The following is a 17,865-nucleotide window of genomic DNA, read 5'->3' on the forward strand; positions in this document are numbered from 1 at the left end:
CCCTGTCCACTGCAGAGACGCATCTGTGCAGTACAGCAAACAAACAACGGACAACAACAGACAGACACACACACACACCAGCATGGCCACAAATTCACTTCATCAAGTAGCCACCAATGTACGGAACGAGAGCCCACGACAGTCTCCTCTGATTGGTCAGTTCACAGGGTGCTACAGAGAATGGTAAATCATGTATCGAGTCCGCTCCTGAGGGAACCCACGAAGGCCGCTAACATTCTGTACATCCAGCGGAAGAATGCAGCGCGTATGGATTGGGATGAGATGACACTGCACAAGCGCGCGATTAGTGCCCCTGGGGCACTATTTTTTTTCAATGTGCATCGCAGATGGGGCACTATTCAAGAGAGGGCACTACCTTTTTCAATGTGCATCACAGATGGGGCACTATTCAAAAGAGGGCACTAATCAAGAGAGGGCGCTATCTTTGCAATGCTGGGACATTTATCTCACCCAGCATTGAAACAAAGAAGGCAAACAAAACACAGAGCCTAAAGTTCACTGAAACTATCACGACTCAACGGAAACGGCAACAAGAGCTGCGAATTTGATCCTGAAACCACAAGTGCAATGACATGGACAAGAACATTAGCATAAGAACACCAAACTTGCACATGCGCTTGGTTACAGGCCCAGGGGGGAGGGGGGGGGGGGCTTTATTCAAGAGAGGGCTTTATTTTTTCACCGGCTGTTAGAGACTGGGGCAGAGCGGTTGTTTCCAGTCAAATGACCCTGGTTTAGGAGTCCATCTGTACACAGAGACCACACTTTGAAGGTCCCTTGTGCGGTCGATTTGCGGTTGATTCGGACAGGTTTTACTGCGGTTGGTTTGTCTTGTAACTAGACGAAACCATACGATGCTTGCAAACACCAGCATGAACATTTCACCAGTCACATTCCACGACAGCTAGAAGTTGCTCCCGACAAGCCTTGCTTCTCGTGTGGTCACAAGAAAAATCTACCACTGCCATTGATTGACGGACCTAACGAAGATGGGATCAACAAATTTGGTTTCACTGCACTTACATCGTTGCCGGTTGTTCTCCGACATCTGCTGTTGGAAGTTGCACATTCGCAGGCTACACCAACGTAACCATCAAGGCAACGACATTCGCCACACTCGCATACTCCATTACCTGGTGCATGGGACAACAACACAGAGCAAGAAATCTTAATACAGGATAACCTGTCAAGGAGACCACTCGGATAAGGCGACCACCTGCAATAGAAGACCATTGAAACCATGACCAAGGGATGCTATTTCCAGTCAAATGACCCTGGATAAGGAGACCACCTGGTAACAGAGACTACGTTTTGAAGGTGCCACGAGCGGTCGTCTTAGATAGGTTCCACTGTATTTCGCTCCTGCTCTTGTAGCAGTTGAACACACTCTCACGTGGGGTAGTGCCTTTGCTGGTCGCATTGCGTAGGCTACGCTGTTGACTCCACAAAGGACGAAACAGCATGCCGTCCGCAGATTGAGCACTGGAATATTAGGTAAGCACCCACGCAAGGTGCTACACACAGGCATACAGACATGTTCATATGCTTGTCAGCATCTACACATACAGATCTAGAAAGTAGACAGGTCACACGGGGTGGCGGACACAGTCAGGGCTGGATGTGGGAATTCGTCTAGAAGGCACACGGCGGTCCTACATCAGTTGCAACTTTGCACACTGCAGCAGCGTAGCTAGTGGCTTACCAGAGCAAAGTTCATTGTTTTCTCCGCCGCGTTCACAGTTGCCATTGTCACACTCACAGTACGTACCATTCTGTACAAACACAAACACAAACACAAACACACACACACACACACACACACAAACACAAACACACACACAAACATACATACAGTCAGACCTTGCTTAACCTCACACACATCCGTTTTCCACAAAAATATATCCGGATAGGCGAGGGAACCGGAAAATGGAACACACCGATACTGTATGTATGCATGCCATATGCTGTAAATCGGTAACCAACGATTTTGTTCCGGCTGGCGAGGAATCCGGATAAAAGAGGACCAGATAAGCGAGATCTGACTGTACAGTCAACCTGATTAATAACAATTTTGGGAACAACAACTCACAAAAACAACAGATATCTTGTAAGCCTTTGGTCCTTCTGTTTTCACTTGAATCCTTGACTCTCAGTCCGAGTCACGAACACCGTAAACCTCTTTTCATATCTAGGGTCCATGTGACTACATACACTACTCTCAACCACACACATCACAACACTGAACTCATGGATCACAACACTGAACTCATGGGTCACAACACTGAACTCATGGGTCACAACACATGACTCATGGATCACAACACTGAACTCATGGATCACAACACTGAACTCATGGGTCACAAAACCGTTCACATCTCCAATCCAGGGTTGCTAATTTGCAAGGTTGACTCTATGAGCAAAGCCACTCACACCAAGAGTACATGAAAACCAGAGTGTGCAGCTCGGATGGGTGGCTGTCACGGCGGAATTCCGTGATTACATCATTTTAGTGATGTAGTGCGTACAAGCAGGATTCAAGCAGGTCTCTTTCTGCACAACTGCAGCTCAGTTGTACGCACTACGCCATTTCCCGCCTCAGATCTGGGCCAAATATGATGTAATCACGGAATTTCGCCGTGACAGACACCCATAGCAGAAAAGGCCCCAAGCTGCACACTCTGGTTTTCATGTACTCTTGCTCACACATACAATCAACTTCGCTAATAACGACAGCGGATATAATGCCAATTCGTGAATAACGACAGCATTTCCATGTCCAGACCAAAGTCCCATCTAACTGTAATACATATAATGAGACTTCGGGAATAACACTTCTCAAATAAGGACACTTTTCTGATGCCCCGCCGAGTGTCGTTATACGCAAAGTTGACTGTGCATGTACATACGCATGAGGTAAAAGAACAAAAAAACAGATGTTGGAATGCTGAGCATCGGAAAGCTTGCACACTAGCTCCCACAGTCCACGATAGTGAACATAGAGCCAGTGGATATATTGCGGATCAGCACTGCTCGGACACGTAGACACGTACCGATAGTGGCTCACAGCGGCAAGTCTGGCAAACGCAGTCTCCGCGGTCACTACAGACCAGACTGGTGCCGTTCCTGTACAGAGCAGATCACACGCACGCACACACATACAAACACACACACAAACACACACACACAAACACACACACACACGGTGACAACACACACACACGGTGACAGCACACACACACGGTGACAGCACACACACACGGTGACAGCACACAATACCACCACCATCAAGTGCATTAGCACACAAGAATATCAGCACATCTGACCAGTGTCAGATGTCAACGGGTGGTTATACATTACATCAAGAGTATATACATGTAAACCCCCAAGAGTGTGCAACTCTGCACATGGCCCTATGGGGTCTCCGACGGCGAAAACTCACATCCAGTGTCTCAGGTACCTTTTGTACTACGTCCAACTAAGGATAGCGTGCGCACAATCCGAAAATCTGCCATGATTATGCCGGCAAGTTTCGTACGCACAGTGAGTTTCTGTCAGGGAGTGCTTTTATTATTACTCCGCTTCTCGCTAGAAATGGGCTGGAAACGTACAACTGGAACACTGCACCACATGATGTGAGTTTTCGCCGTCGGCACACCCCATAGAAAGGGTATTAGGAGTTGCACACTCTTGGGGGTTGATATACTCTTGGTTACATACCCGCCCGAGTTGGTTGATAAATGGGCTGCACATGCAACAACTCCAGTCAAGGCTGGTCAACAGCCGTGTGGATAAACTGCGGCCAGCCAGCTTGCAAACAGGATCAATCATGGGGATGAATACAAATAGACTAAAATCCCTGGTGCCTTGGGGAAAACACAGAACAGGCGGGCCTGATCAGACGGGATCTCAGTTACATGGAACCCCATACTAGACAAACCACACATGGGAAAAGGTAAGGAAGGACAGGATGCAGGAAACCCAAACATTGACAGCATCAGAGCAAACAAAGGACTGATAACATCAGATCACCAGTTTGAATTTCTTTCGTCTCAAGCTACGGATATAGTCAATGCTATTGCGTGTTGATAAATCGGGCGGTATCTGATATGGGATTCGCTAGTGCCCTTGATCACAATAGACACTCCTGCACACACAAATCCACGCACACGCGTGCCCTGATGCGGGTGAACACACTCACCCAAACACACACACACACATGCACACACACACACACACGCGCGCGCGCACACGCACGCTCCCTCTCAGTCTTGCTGCCCCCCCCCCCTTACACCAAGAGGGGTCAACTCCAAACATGATAATGTCTTACTGGATGCAAGGTTTGAAGTTATCCAGGCTGCAGTCACACCGTCCAAGCCGTCCCTCACTGCAACACCAAACACACACACACACACACACACACACACACACACACACACACACACACACACACACACACACACACACACACACAGAAAAGAACACAGCCACATATGAAAAGAGGGTTAACAAAAGATGCAAGTACAGTAAAAACCTGTGACTAACGACCACCTCTTGGACCCAGAGAAAGCGGTCTTTAGTGGCAGGTGGTCCTTAGTTAGAGGCTTACACCGCACAACGATATATGAACGTGAGGCAGCCCGTGCCTGGCGAAGTGGTCTTTAGTACCAGGCTGGTCGTTAGTCACGGTGGTCTTTAGTTACAAGTTTTACTATACTATCAATGTAATACAACTACCCATTGGGACTTTTCCCGGGTGAATTTCAAGATTTGGAAGTTCTTCGGAGCCAACAAGTTCATGGCATATAGTGAATTCTCAGCCCATACTTTCCAGGATTTCCCTCGTACAGTGAAACCTGCCTAAGAAGACCGCTCAAGGGACCTTCAAAGCGTGGTCTCTGTAACCAGGTGGTCTCCATATCCAGTGCCATTTCACTGGACATAGCATCCCTTGGTCCTGGCTGCAGTGGTCTTCTGGAACAGGACTGAGGTGGTCACCTTATCCGAGTGGTCGCTGTAACAACTTGATGAGTCAAGGAATAGATACTCAATGGGAGTAGATAGCATGGTATATATAGGGGGGAGAGCATAGGTGATAACTAACACAATGCAAGTGTAGATGATGTAAGTGTGGGGATAAGGTGTGAATGGAAGTGTGAGGGTAAGCACTAACTCAATGCCGGTGGAATAGGTCACAGTCTACCGCCTTGTCAGGGTTTACTGTAACTGAAAAATTAAAAAAAATTCACGGTTCGCGTGAGACTCGGCTGGAAGCCGGGCTTTCCGCATCCGTAGGAACGCCACCACCCTTCAAGGATCAAGGCGCAGATGCAGCTCCTAAAGCGGTGGGAGGTGAGTAGATCAGCTCACCAGCAAGTGGTCAAAGACCGAAAATCCCATTCACTGCATCCATGTAACTGCAAGGGTTGTGGCAATTACCCATCCAGCTATGCACAACGTGTGCAGAGTTTCTGCCTACTGCATAGAGTAGGAATAAACTTCAGGAATCTTCCAACCTAGTTTGATGGAAAAGAGAGCGAACAGCTTCTGAAGATAGAGGGTAAGTTTTCAATTTTCAATTACATGTCAATTTTCAGCTGATCATCGAATCAAAGAGTGAACCTCAGAGCTACGGAATCACAACTGTTTGTTCTTCATTTCGTGAAGTTAAAGGGTGTAAATTTCTGGATCGGACCTAATCCAGATCTGTATCTTTACAGAAAGCTGTATCAACTGCGGGCAAAGTGTTCATTTCAATCTCCCTGATCGTTCGGCTACACAAGAGAAAGGAAAAAGGTCGAATTGAAATCAGTTGCAGTTTGCGTCTAGTTCAAGCACTAGGGCAGATTAACATTTCAATGAAACAATCGAGAATCATTCACGATGCCTTACTTGCTGAACCCCTCCAAGCAGTCGCACACACCGCATTGCTCATCTCCCTGGTTATGACAGAAAGTAGAGTTCACCTCCTGCAACAACAACAACAGCAGCAGCAATAGCAACAGCAGCAGCAGCAGCAGCAGCAGCAACAGCAGCAGCAACAGCAGCAGCAGCAACACACAAAAAGTACCCATTAAAGACGACGTGCCAAATAACGTGGAAGTGGATTTGGCCGGACAGGTGCAGATGCCACAGTGCACAGTGCACAGTCATACATGATCTTCTCCCTCGGTCTTCACGCCTTGCGCAGGGCACAAAACAGAGTAAGGGCGAGGAGGAACTGCATACGTAAGCGGTACAGGATGCAAACACTACAGGCAGGGTGCTAGTCTACCCCGTAAAACCGGAACGTCTAACGAGTCACAAAGTCTAACATTTTAACGACCAATTATTTTTCGTTATTTGAAAAAGCCGCTATCGCTAGATGTCTGTGTAGGGATACACATGCAGATGGGTTGCCAGCTAGCCATCGTTAAACTTTCTGAACGCCGTTATCATGCCAAAAATGCAAAAACGTTTAACCTTTTGGTCGTTAGACTTTCCGGTTTTACAGTGTGCGGCAGCCTATACATGTATATGGAGAGCTGAGGTGCAAAACCTGCCAAGTGGCAAATTTAAAAAAAATCTGATTTTCAGCTCAGTGTAATCAAAACGTCTAGGGGCACCAGCGGGCAAAATTTCACATTCAAAACATGGCTAGAACCATTTCAAAACTGGAACTCAGATTCGGATTTAGATATAAACCGCACATGAAATGAATACATTTTTGGCCATTTACCGGAAAGTGATGAAATGGATTTAGCGGGTTTGGAAAACAGAAGTTTACTAGTATTGTACTACGGTATTTCGTGTACATCGTGTGTACGTGGTGTTGGTGCATGTGCGTGTTGCTGTTGCTGTGGTGTGAAACGTAGTCTTCGTCTTGAGTTCGTCATGTCCGGTTGTGTTTCCGTAGTCGTCTTGTCACAAATATAGCCTGTCCAATGTAGATATCTAGTCTTCCATTGTCTGAGTGTGGAGATGGCACGGGGCTGGGAGAAGGTAGAGAAAGTAGTGGTACAACCAACACTAGTATGGGAGTACTACCCAATCTCCCTTTGGTGCGTCCATGGAGCTATGAAGCCGAGACCTCTGGTCGGCGGAGCTTAATGGGCCCCACCACCACACTCCATTATTCACCCCAGTGTCTGGAGATATGTGGATTTTGTAGAAAAAAAGAGAAAAAAACTACACTTACTGGTGCCACGGTTTGGCATGGACACTCACACAGACCAGTGGCAAGAATCTCCACGTCTCCAAAACCAGTGAAGCGCACAACGGCTCTGTGAACACACACAACACCAGTGGAAAGCGAACCAAGGCAAATTGGGATTTCAGCCGACCCTGGATAGAAACGCCTTCACTTTCACAACACAACTACGTATCCTTTCAATATCTCTATCTGTAACAGCTGCTAGCCAGGGTCAAGATACGCAAACTGACCTATTTCGGGCACACATGCCGCCCATCTGGCTGCGAGCTTGTACGTAACGTGATGTTTGGTGTCGTGGATGGTAAGAGAAAGAGTGGTCGTCCGAAGATTTCCTTTGCTGACAATATCGTTTCGTGGACTGGTATGTCTCTGCATGAGACTTGCCAGTTGGCATCTGACAGAGATGCCTGGCAGTCACACTGTGCATCTACTGCTTACACAGCTGCAGAATGCCGTTTATTATTTTTTATTATTTTATTTTACTATTATAATTTTTTTCGGCAACGCAGATGATGATGATGATCTGTAACACACATTTTGATTCTTTACTCGGGTAGGCCTATGGCTGTGCAGTCTGGCATCGGAGAGACACCAATTTAGAAGCGAAACTACAGTACAGCATCTACACAGACACACTTCTAAATCCCAAATGGAAGTGTTTACAAGGCAAGTGTTTGACGTAAACAACAAAACAACAACAATTCACGGTTCGCGTCAGACTCGGTTGGAGGCCCAGTTTTCCGCATCCGCAGGAACGCCACCACCCTCTAGGATCAAGGCGCAAATGAAAAAAAATGAAAAAAGAAGAAGGAAAAAAAGAAAAAAATGCATTCTCCGTAAGTGTCTAGGCAAGTATGAGATTGTCTATCTGTATGGGTAGGTACTGACCTTCCTCCACCAGCCTGCAGATCAGCACAGCTGCCAGCCTCAGCAGTGATGCGGAACTGCGCGATCGCACCTTCAAACAGCCCATCACAGCCCTGCAGATTATCACCTTGAATCACGATTTCACTACTCCCACTGTGCATGTGTATGTGTTCACACAAACAAGACACAGAAAATGATGATGTAATCAGTATGAGAGGATTCAAGCATCACACGCACACATAATAGATATACTTGAAAGAAGTATGCTGACGAGTGCAAACTGATACAAATGAGCCGTGATCAGCTAAAACCGTGTGTCACAGACCTGTCCAAACTATCCTGCTGCAGTGACCGCCCTCCTCACGCTTACCCGGGACATGTGGCCTGCAAGCTCCTGATACGAATACCATCCTCCACAATCACATTGGGCAGCGCTTGACGAATTTGACGCTATGGTAAACACGGAGCGCAGATACAACACATTTGAGATATTCAAGTTTCTAAAGAGATTCTTCATTACCCTCCCCGGGGAAACAAATTCAAAAATTGAAGCCAATTTCAAGCATTTCCAGGCATTTGGTGCCAGTTCAGTGTAACTGCAATGAAAGACTTTTTGATTCTGCAACAAGCCACGATCGGGGACAAGGATTCTTGGCACTGAGCTGACGGACCTATCCACATCAGCAAGATGCTACTACCCTCAAGGCTCATTGCCAAATCAGCCCTGCCCACGTCCAAATAGGTCCTGGGTCCCGCACTGGTTCAGCCAAGTTAGACCAAAGCAGACTAAATTCGGGGTTTTAGCTGGCCAGAATGAGACACACCTAACAGAATTGGGTCTATCGGGTCACATCACTAGTCCTGCAAGTCAACTTGACAACACAGCAACCCGTGCTTAAACGCAAGTCCAGAGCCCAAGAGAGTGAGCTAAGAAATTTCAACTCCAAGATATCAAAAAAACTTTGTGAGACTGATCCAAAGCAACGCATCGTGATAACATTGCATCGGCTTGCAGACAGGCAGGTCATGATGGGATGGGAATGCCGAATGCTTTTCACGCTTGCAGCTCCCTTGGCATGCCTGGTGAGGAATCAGGCGGGACTGCCTCTAAGATTTGCACAGGTTGCACAATCAGAGAGAGTAGCGTGGACCATTCACCCAACGCCCAACATAATCTACGCACTCCCCCCCCCCCCCCCCACCGGTATACAGCGATACTTACAGTTAGCTCAATAACGAGAAGTTGCTGGAGATTTCTAGAGTCTGCACGGAGCTCCTGGCGAATAGTGCCTTGTAAGAAATTGGTAACAAACTGAAAACAAACACAGGATGCAAACAATCCTAATGAGTTTGATGGACGGGCCGACTAAAACAGAGAGGTTCCAGGCTGTCCAATAGACTGCTCAATACCGAGAGGCAGAGCTAGTTCAAACAATAACAGGATGATGAGAAAGTGTTTTAACTGTGAGTTTCACGCACTAAGCGATCATCAGAAAACAGTTGTTAGTTCTCGTGATCATGAGTGAAAAGGTCCTCCCTACTATGAGTTCGCATGCAAATATTATGTGTGTTGAAGATGTACATCAGGGAGTCGTACTCAAACTAGGGAGGTGACACGGCACAGAAATCCGTGTCACAGGGGTTGACTCGCACCCTTGACCCCTCGTTGTTATTTTTGGAATAGTTCAGTCCAGTCCAGTCCGAAAGGTCATACTCGGATCGACTCGCCTTCTGTACTTCACCTCCAAGCGTGCAACGCAAGACCCGCAAAGTATGATTTTTCTGTGGGGAACGATTTTGCCATTGATCAAGTTTTTATAGGAGTGCTCAAGCATACTACGATTGCTGAGACGTCCCGAGCACGCTTGTTCAGGTTCTCTATTTTTGACGAGCCGGTCCTACAGCCCCCTACATTGTATCTAACGACGTAGGAGCTGACAATGTAAGAGGATTTCCCTGGAAATAATGATGATGGTGGTGTGACTGCTGCAGGAAAAATGCTGGCTGTTTATGACAGTATGACTAGATGTACAATGTAGCTCTCTTGTATGGTACTTAACCCCTGCTAGAAATGTGTTGTTTAGGAAGACTGGTGTATCGTGCAAGTCATAAAGAAGAAATGGGGCAGATACACGACTTACAACTTTCAAAAACAAGCTTCGTGTTATGTCTAATTTGTGTCAAAATTGTAATATTTAGACATGACAATATCATTGGCTGTACTTCTCTAATATGGTACATAACCCCTGCTATAAATGTGTTATTTAGGAAGACTGGTGTATTGTGCAAGTCATAAAGAAGAAATGGGGCAGATACACGACTTACAATTTTCAAAAACCAGCTTCGTGTTATGTGTAATTCGGGCCAATTTTTAGTATTCGGATTAACCTAGGATACGACTCTGAACAGTTCTGAACAGTTACCGTAACACTACACGCTGTCTCATAACTGCTGCTGTTGCCATCACTGCTATCAAGTAGTTCGGACATGGCAGGAGGTAAACGAATTGCTGGTAGTCTTTCAAAGAATACTGGCGAGTGATTGGCTGTAAATGAAATGTGCTGCCTCAATAATTTCAAAAACTAGACACCCACGCTGCACGCTTGGAGGTGAAGTACAGAAGGCGAGTCGATCCGAGTATGACCTTTCGGACTGGACTGGACTGAACTATTCAAAAAATAACAACGAGGGGTCACGGGTGCGAGTCAACCCCTGTGACACGGATTTCTGTGCCGTGTAACCTCCCTAGTTTGAGTACGACTCCCTAATGTACATGTATGGCACTTGTTTCATTGTTGCACTGCCTGCACTTATGCTGTCCTGTTGGTTTTGCGCAGCTATGCACACGTGCATGCGTGAGTGTGTGTGTGTGTGTGTGTGTGGTGGACGGGGGGCTGTGTGTTTGCGTGCATGAGCATATGTGTTTGGGTACAGGCGCGTAGCACCCCCGTTGGAGGTCGTGCGGCCGGTGGGGTCGGGGTGGGGGGGGGGGGGGCTAGGGCATCCCCCGGGGAAAATTGTGAAATTAGGGTGCAAAATGTTGCATTCTGGGCATTTTTTCGTGGTCGGGCGAAAAGTAGTCCGGCCAAATCCGGACCGGCTGCTACGCCCCTGCCTGCTATCCACATTGGATTTACCTAGGGTTGGTTAAGGCTGTTCATGTCAAGATAGTAAAGCTGGGTATGGGGTGAGGTGAGGAATGGGTGGGGGGGGGGGGGGGTGGGCATGCATTAGACACGAACAAAGACAGAACTATTTTTTTCACTGGTTTGAGGGAAAAACACAAATGGGAAACGTCTGACGAAAAAAAATTGACTGTCACCACCAGGACTCGAACCAGGGACCTTCGCTTGTAGCCAGCCATGCTCTAATCACTGAGCTCTGGTATAGCCGTCATCCCAGCAGAGACCGTTCAACAGAACTATTTTTGGTGGTACTTAATCACCAATCATGCTTGATGTGAGATTCATACAAGACTCACGTCGTATTCTTCGCGAACACCGCCCGTCACGGCAAACACGACCAGAATGTTACGATCCTGAATGATGCTGTTCAACTGTCCAATGGACGGGTAATCCTGGACAGGCAAACACGTGTGTGAACATAACACATGACACCTGATGAAATACTGTGCTGAGCTGCTGTGTTTTATTTATATTTATATTTTTTATACAATCGACGAGGAGACAATAGTCGTAAAATGGCAATAAATAAGATAAATTGTGCACTCATAACAACAGCACTTGACTTTCTTCATTTTTGCTGTAGTTATATTTTTTATATTTTTACAAAGACCACTTAAATGCCAAACATGAGATGCAGCTAGGGGAAGCACGCACAACCTGAACTGTGTTGCTGCTTCACAAACTGAAACACGCCATGAGATGACAAATCCTGCTCTACCGTATCTCCCCGGTTATAAGCCGCACCTTTAACATTAAAATTCAGGGTAAAAAAGGGGTGCGACTTCAATCGAGCATGAATTACTACTGAAGTGAATATGTCGAAACAATATTGCTCAAACCTGAAAATGGGGGTGCGACTTATAATCGAGTGCGACTTATAATCGGGGAAATACGGTAATTGAATAGATGCGCTTACACACAGCGGCACAGTGCTAGTCAGTTTGGTATACTGTACGTCTACACATTTTCGGCCCATTCAAATTTCGGCCTCCCAGGGCTAAAACACATTTCGGCCGCATCTAGTTTTCGGCCTGTACTGCTGCTGCCCGTACACACTGTCACACTTGATCCTTGCAAAACAAAATTTCGGCCGCAACAAATTTTCGGCCAGATATGACCAGGCCAAAAATAGCCGAAAAAAATATGCGCCAACTATTCATTGACTTACAGCATAGGGTCAAATGTGTAAAAGTTCAACTGCAGATATGCAGGACTGACGAAAGCAGTTTTGGATTGGTCTGGCCATACCCTAGCCTTTCATACAGTTTGTGTATGATATGGAGGGTATACACATGACCTCCTCAGCAGTATACACACGTTGCTGGCCTAAACGTTGGTCCAGCCATGGCCTGACCAACTGGGCTGGTTTCGCCGGGCCTGACATGGAAAGTGCATCCGGAGATGCAGCAAGCCCGAAATGGACGTGATCTTGCATCATCGCTGCGCTGAGCTGCTCCACTCATAAACCTTACGGTGCTGCACCGCACTGCAATACACAGCACGCCTGAGCAATACAATGATCTTTCCGGTCAAGATTCGACCTTTACTACCTAAAAATCGAGTTAAAAAACGGGATAGTTGACTTACAACAGGGTTCAACCCCTATCCCTGACTGATCGTGGGGTGGTGGCGTCCCACGGAAGCGGAAATGTGGTTCTTGACCAGGGAGTTGTACGACTCCTTGTTCTTGACCTGCCCGGCACGAAGAACCCGTCGAATTTATTTTTATTTTTTATCAACCCCTATTGATTCTATTGATATTGAACCGGTAAAGTGAAGCCCAAAGTATTGCAAAGAGAAAATGACCTATAAGTTACTAGTTATGACTAACAGTACACCAAGGTAGCCAAGGTAACCAAGGTAACCAAGGTAATGAGATAATATATAGTGAGATAGCGCGACAACAAGGTGGACAGTTAGTCATAACTAGGAACTTATAGGTCCTTTTCCTCTTTACATATTACTATTGGCTCAACATCCGAGAGTCTAAAGTATTGTGGTAGACATACGTCCGGTGAAATCCGGTGATACACTTACAAACTGACTCCAGCCCGTATAGCGGCCATTGTCGTCGAGCTGGCATTGGGCATTGTTAGGCAAGACGATTCCAGCCAGCTAAGCACACAGCACATGCGAGAAACAAAGTGAAAGAGATGAGTATACAAGGAGACACCATCAGTACAATTACAATGAACCTCCAGTACAATATACGCGGAAGGCCCAAAAATCTTTCTTTTTTTCTTTCCAACCAAGGTGCTCTATACCCCATGCCTCAAATGCAGGTGATTCAGCAACGGTTGTAGCTAAAACAGTGCGAAATAGTCGTGGGCGCACATCGTCCATATCATTCGTTGTGTTACCAGTGATTTTAAAATCATCACAGTTCGACGGCAAGACAAAAAGGTTGCATATTGGGCTGATAGTGACGGTGAGAATCGTTTTCCTCAACCAACATGTGGTCTCATAACCCTTTCAGTGCTAATGACGAGATTTCTCGCTCTGGAGAGTGTGCCTGAACGGCGGATGGCGAGATATCTCGCTCCACGGCCCACACAGTACTACGAAGTGCATATATCACTGTACAAACGCACCAAGAAAGACTACAAGTTGCATGCAGGTAAAGATTTTGTAAAAATGTAAGCACAACAGCCAGCACACAATAAAGAGGAAGCAGGACAAAAACTGTTAGTACGAAAAGGGGAGGCAGTAAGAGAAACAGTGTAAGGAGACGGAGAGAAAAAAGGAGAGATGGAGCAGTACATGACATGTCATTATTGTCTTGTTCCTGAGGAAAAGCCGCACTTTGAACACACAAACTGATTCACTCAAAAGAATGGGGGTGCGGCTTATACTCCGATGATCTAATTAACGATGATAAATAGCGTAGATGTCTGCAGTTCGTGGCCAAAAATGGGGGTGCAGTTTATAGTCCGGAACATACGACAATTTAGAAAGTTGATGAGAGAAGTAGTTGTGATGCTGGCTCACCAGGGCCAGGTTCCACTGTTGTTGTGGTGCTGGCTCACCTGTGCCAGGTTCCACTGTTGTTGATCAGTACTGGCCAATACACTTCGCTATCATAATATTGGGCAACGATCCCGTTTGACTTTGCGAAGTACAATATAGAATACACACGTACACAGGCCGCATCACTCACCTTGCCGTCTCCAGCCGTGTGATAGATAGCGTCGGTGGCTACCACCAGCACACGACGTGCATTGTCCCTCCAGCCGATTTTCTGCACAAACCAAGCCAAGACACAAGCAAACATAAAGTGAGCCTCTAGATTCGAAAAGGGGGGGGGGGGGGGCTCATGTCGTTTCGTGCAGTGTTGAGAAAAATGCATTTGAAAGTTGAGTGTTCCGTCTAAAGCGATGTAAAATTTACTTTTTGAAACTGTTGAAACAACTGATACCTACTCAACGAAAAGATGGCTTGCCAAACATTGCCTGCTACTGTATTACTGAAAATGAAGCCGAATTTCAGCCCAGTTTGACTTATACATACCCCCCCCCCCCACACACACACACCTCCGACCTCAGACATGCCCATCGACACACACACACACACTCACACAGACACACTCACTCACATCATGCACAGCAGGGGCATCGGACACGGTACGGTCACTACGGTATTGACCGTACCACTGTTTGCCACAAGTACCCCGTGAATCAATAAAATACACTGATTTGGGCTCTAAATTTCCAAAACTTCGGCTTAGCCACCCCTCCCCACGGGTAACTTGTACTTCAGATGGCTGACCGTACCACACTAAAATACCTTCCGCTGCCCCTGCACACACGCCGACAAACACCAACATATCTTTCTTCCTTTCCTCACAGCGCCGTGGCAGAACGCGTGACCGCATACGGGCTTGGGGGACCATGCTCATAGCACACTTTTTTCTTTCTTTTTACTAAAAGCCATGTGGTGCACGCAATGGGAACAGCCATGGTGGTGGGGGCCAGGCGCTCCGTCGACCAACTGGTCTCGACATCGTCACAAAGTTACGTCAGTACAGAGCAGCACATGCACACTTACGTCAGTACAGACTAACACTTGCATGAGCGCTTCCAACGTTCCCTCGGCCGTGTCCACATTACCGGAGATGCGTTGAGAGGACACACTCGTCTGAAATCAATCGCATGGCACCGAGACAAAGTACTAACTTAAAACGACGATTCCTGATGAGTGTTGTACGAAAACTTGTTTGAATCCCATTTCTTTCTCTACACTATTTCTTCCTATTTTCATTGTTTTATTGCACATTGTCCCCACCGTTTTACATTGCATGAAGACAGCACTAACTTGATCATTACACATTATCAGCAGACTGAGATAAAACTATGAAATGGTCAATGAACTTATGCCGACATCACATGCTAATGCCTCGATCTTTCCTCTTGTATGGCTCGAACAGCATTACGGCAAACGGATATGCGAAAGAAGAAGCGAAATCTACTTACCACAAAGCCCGCTGTATCCGTACTGAGAGGGAAAGTGTTCTCAAATGAGTACGGAAGCTTGCAACCCAGACACTGCGAGATTACGCTGATCCAACGAAGTGAATACAGGGGCATGGCATCATGCACATACGTACACACAGACACGCACTCACACACACACACACGCACAGACAAGAGATTGAAGTACACACCTAATGCAGCTTTCCAATTATCAGAAATGGTTGAAGGCAAAGAAGTAGTACGGTCAATATCGTCGTGACCGTACCATGTCTGTCGCCCCTGGAAAGTGTCCAGTGAAATGATCACTAGATCTGATGATTAGAGACCATTAACAAACAGTCATACTTACGGTCGAACGATTGGACAGCTCCGATTTCCAATCATCAAAGCATGCACGGCACGAAGCCGTGCGTTGAACCATTTTAAAAGGCACGTGATGCGGGTGATCCGTGATGCAACAGGAATCGTAATCGTTTCGTGATCACCCGTTGGGGCTGCTGCAATCGTGCTCGCGAAACGATTCGAGTATCCCGTGCGCCGGCCTCGTTCCCAGTTTTTCCCAATCGTCGCACCCGACGGTTTGCTAATGGTCTCTATTGTGTAGTTATTTGCAAGTTGTTGTCACACGCTAAATCGGTATTCCCAAGGTTTATTGTATATAGAAGCACGGCTGTGCCGCAGATGTCAGCCGTATGGCAGATTTCGGGCATCTCTTCTTTGAGAACTAGCAGAACAACTTAGACTGATTGTTATGGACAAGAACCTTGAACTCCGCGTTCCTAGATTTATCAAGCAAGGCATATGGCCTTGTAACTTACACACTGGCACATGCGCATGCAATACACACATGTGCACACACACACAAGCACATGCTCACACACGTGCACGCACATGCACATGCAGATGCACATATGTGCGTACACAAACGCGCGCGCACACACACACACTCACACGCATACACACTCACACATACAAACATACACACACACACACACATAGAAACAAACACACATAGAAACAAACACACACACACACACACATACTTACGTGTTATTCTGCGTGACCACATATGGAGCAGTAGTTTTGTCGACAAACGATCCGAAACCGATACGAGAGTTCTGACTAACTCTGCGAATGTCATTACCTGGAAGACAACAATCACACCAAAAACAAGCTATCTACACCTACTTGAAACCTCCAGATTTTCAGGGGACAACCACGCTAAATGCGTTTGTGTATGAAAGGCTAACCCGAAGTGAATCCCACTTTATATTGTTATATTTATTTTATGTTTTAACGCACTAACATATTTCGTGTTTAGTGCAGACATCGCCCAGAGAACGGGTGAATTGATCCAGACTGAAGTTCTTTGGTGAACCCTTCACTGACAGCTGACCACTCAAGGTGACAAGGCGCTCCCTGCCAGCCTGTCAGCTGAGCTGCCAGACACTTTTTACCTCCAGCTCAAAAAATCGAGAGGCCAACTTCTCATGGATATTTTGGTACTTTCTGTACGGACTATCGCTTTCCAAAGTATACCTCGTGGGTAGACAACTCATAAAGGAAACAATTGCCATTGAAACGAATCGCAAAATCCGAAGTACAAGCATGCTGCGCGTTTTAGCACCAGCTGCTGTGCAAAAAGGCATGTAATGTCGTGCGAAAGTGCGCTGTGCGCTGCATACAGTATGTACACGACCGGCCCGGACAGTCGCCAAGTAAAGTTAGTATTGTGTTGTTTTGGAGAGAGAAGCAGATCCTTTTTTCGTCCAGTGGAATTGCCAGTAGACCGGAGAGCTAGAACGCTGGAAGCAGAAGGAAGGGCTTGCGGACTCTTCTCTGTCTTTGTGGCAACAGGACTTTACTTTGCGAGAGACTTTCGTCCTCTCATTGCCGGGACGCAATTCTTCTTGCCGCCATCAGAAAACTAGGAGAACGAAACGATCGTAAGTCGGCGTTCGCGGGTGTAATGCACTTTCGCATCAGCTTGCAGTGGATCGTCAGGTATTGACCCAGAGGTAGGTGTCGTTGTAGAAAGAATATAATAATGTTGTAGCTGACATACCTGTGGGTGCATACCAGGCACCTATGCACCCCCACTCCTACTCCGGGGCTGCGGCTGCACTGGCTACCC

At 46.7% G+C, this 17,865-nt stretch overlaps 1 protein-coding gene across 1 annotated transcript in view; it reads right to left on the reverse strand.

The window, feature by feature from the left end:
• LOC135826071 (integrin beta-1-like) overlaps window positions 1-17,865 on the reverse strand; it is a 38,638-nt gene that overhangs the window by 5,253 nt on the left and 15,520 nt on the right. Inside the window, exons 6-21 of the mRNA XM_065338710.1 lie at window positions 16,779-16,875; window positions 15,732-15,816; window positions 15,307-15,396; window positions 14,420-14,500; window positions 13,300-13,377; window positions 11,559-11,654; window positions 9,300-9,389; window positions 8,448-8,527; window positions 8,099-8,230; window positions 7,196-7,280; window positions 5,911-5,987; window positions 4,349-4,405; window positions 3,072-3,144; window positions 1,724-1,793; window positions 1,045-1,154; window positions 1-23 (exon numbers count right to left, since the gene is read on the reverse strand). The exon at window positions 1-23 is cut by the window's left edge and continues 82 nt beyond it. Coding sequence (XP_065194782.1) covers window positions 1-23; window positions 1,045-1,154; window positions 1,724-1,793; window positions 3,072-3,144; window positions 4,349-4,405; window positions 5,911-5,987; window positions 7,196-7,280; window positions 8,099-8,230; window positions 8,448-8,527; window positions 9,300-9,389; window positions 11,559-11,654; window positions 13,300-13,377; window positions 14,420-14,500; window positions 15,307-15,396; window positions 15,732-15,816; window positions 16,779-16,875 — 1,324 coding nt within the window. The remainder of the gene's footprint in view (window positions 24-1,044; window positions 1,155-1,723; window positions 1,794-3,071; window positions 3,145-4,348; window positions 4,406-5,910; window positions 5,988-7,195; window positions 7,281-8,098; window positions 8,231-8,447; window positions 8,528-9,299; window positions 9,390-11,558; window positions 11,655-13,299; window positions 13,378-14,419; window positions 14,501-15,306; window positions 15,397-15,731; window positions 15,817-16,778; window positions 16,876-17,865) is intronic.

This window comes from Sycon ciliatum, chromosome 10 (assembly GCF_964019385.1).
Source record: "Sycon ciliatum chromosome 10, ocSycCili1.1, whole genome shotgun sequence".
In the NCBI taxonomy this organism is placed as follows: domain Eukaryota; kingdom Metazoa; phylum Porifera; class Calcarea; order Leucosolenida; family Sycettidae; genus Sycon; species Sycon ciliatum.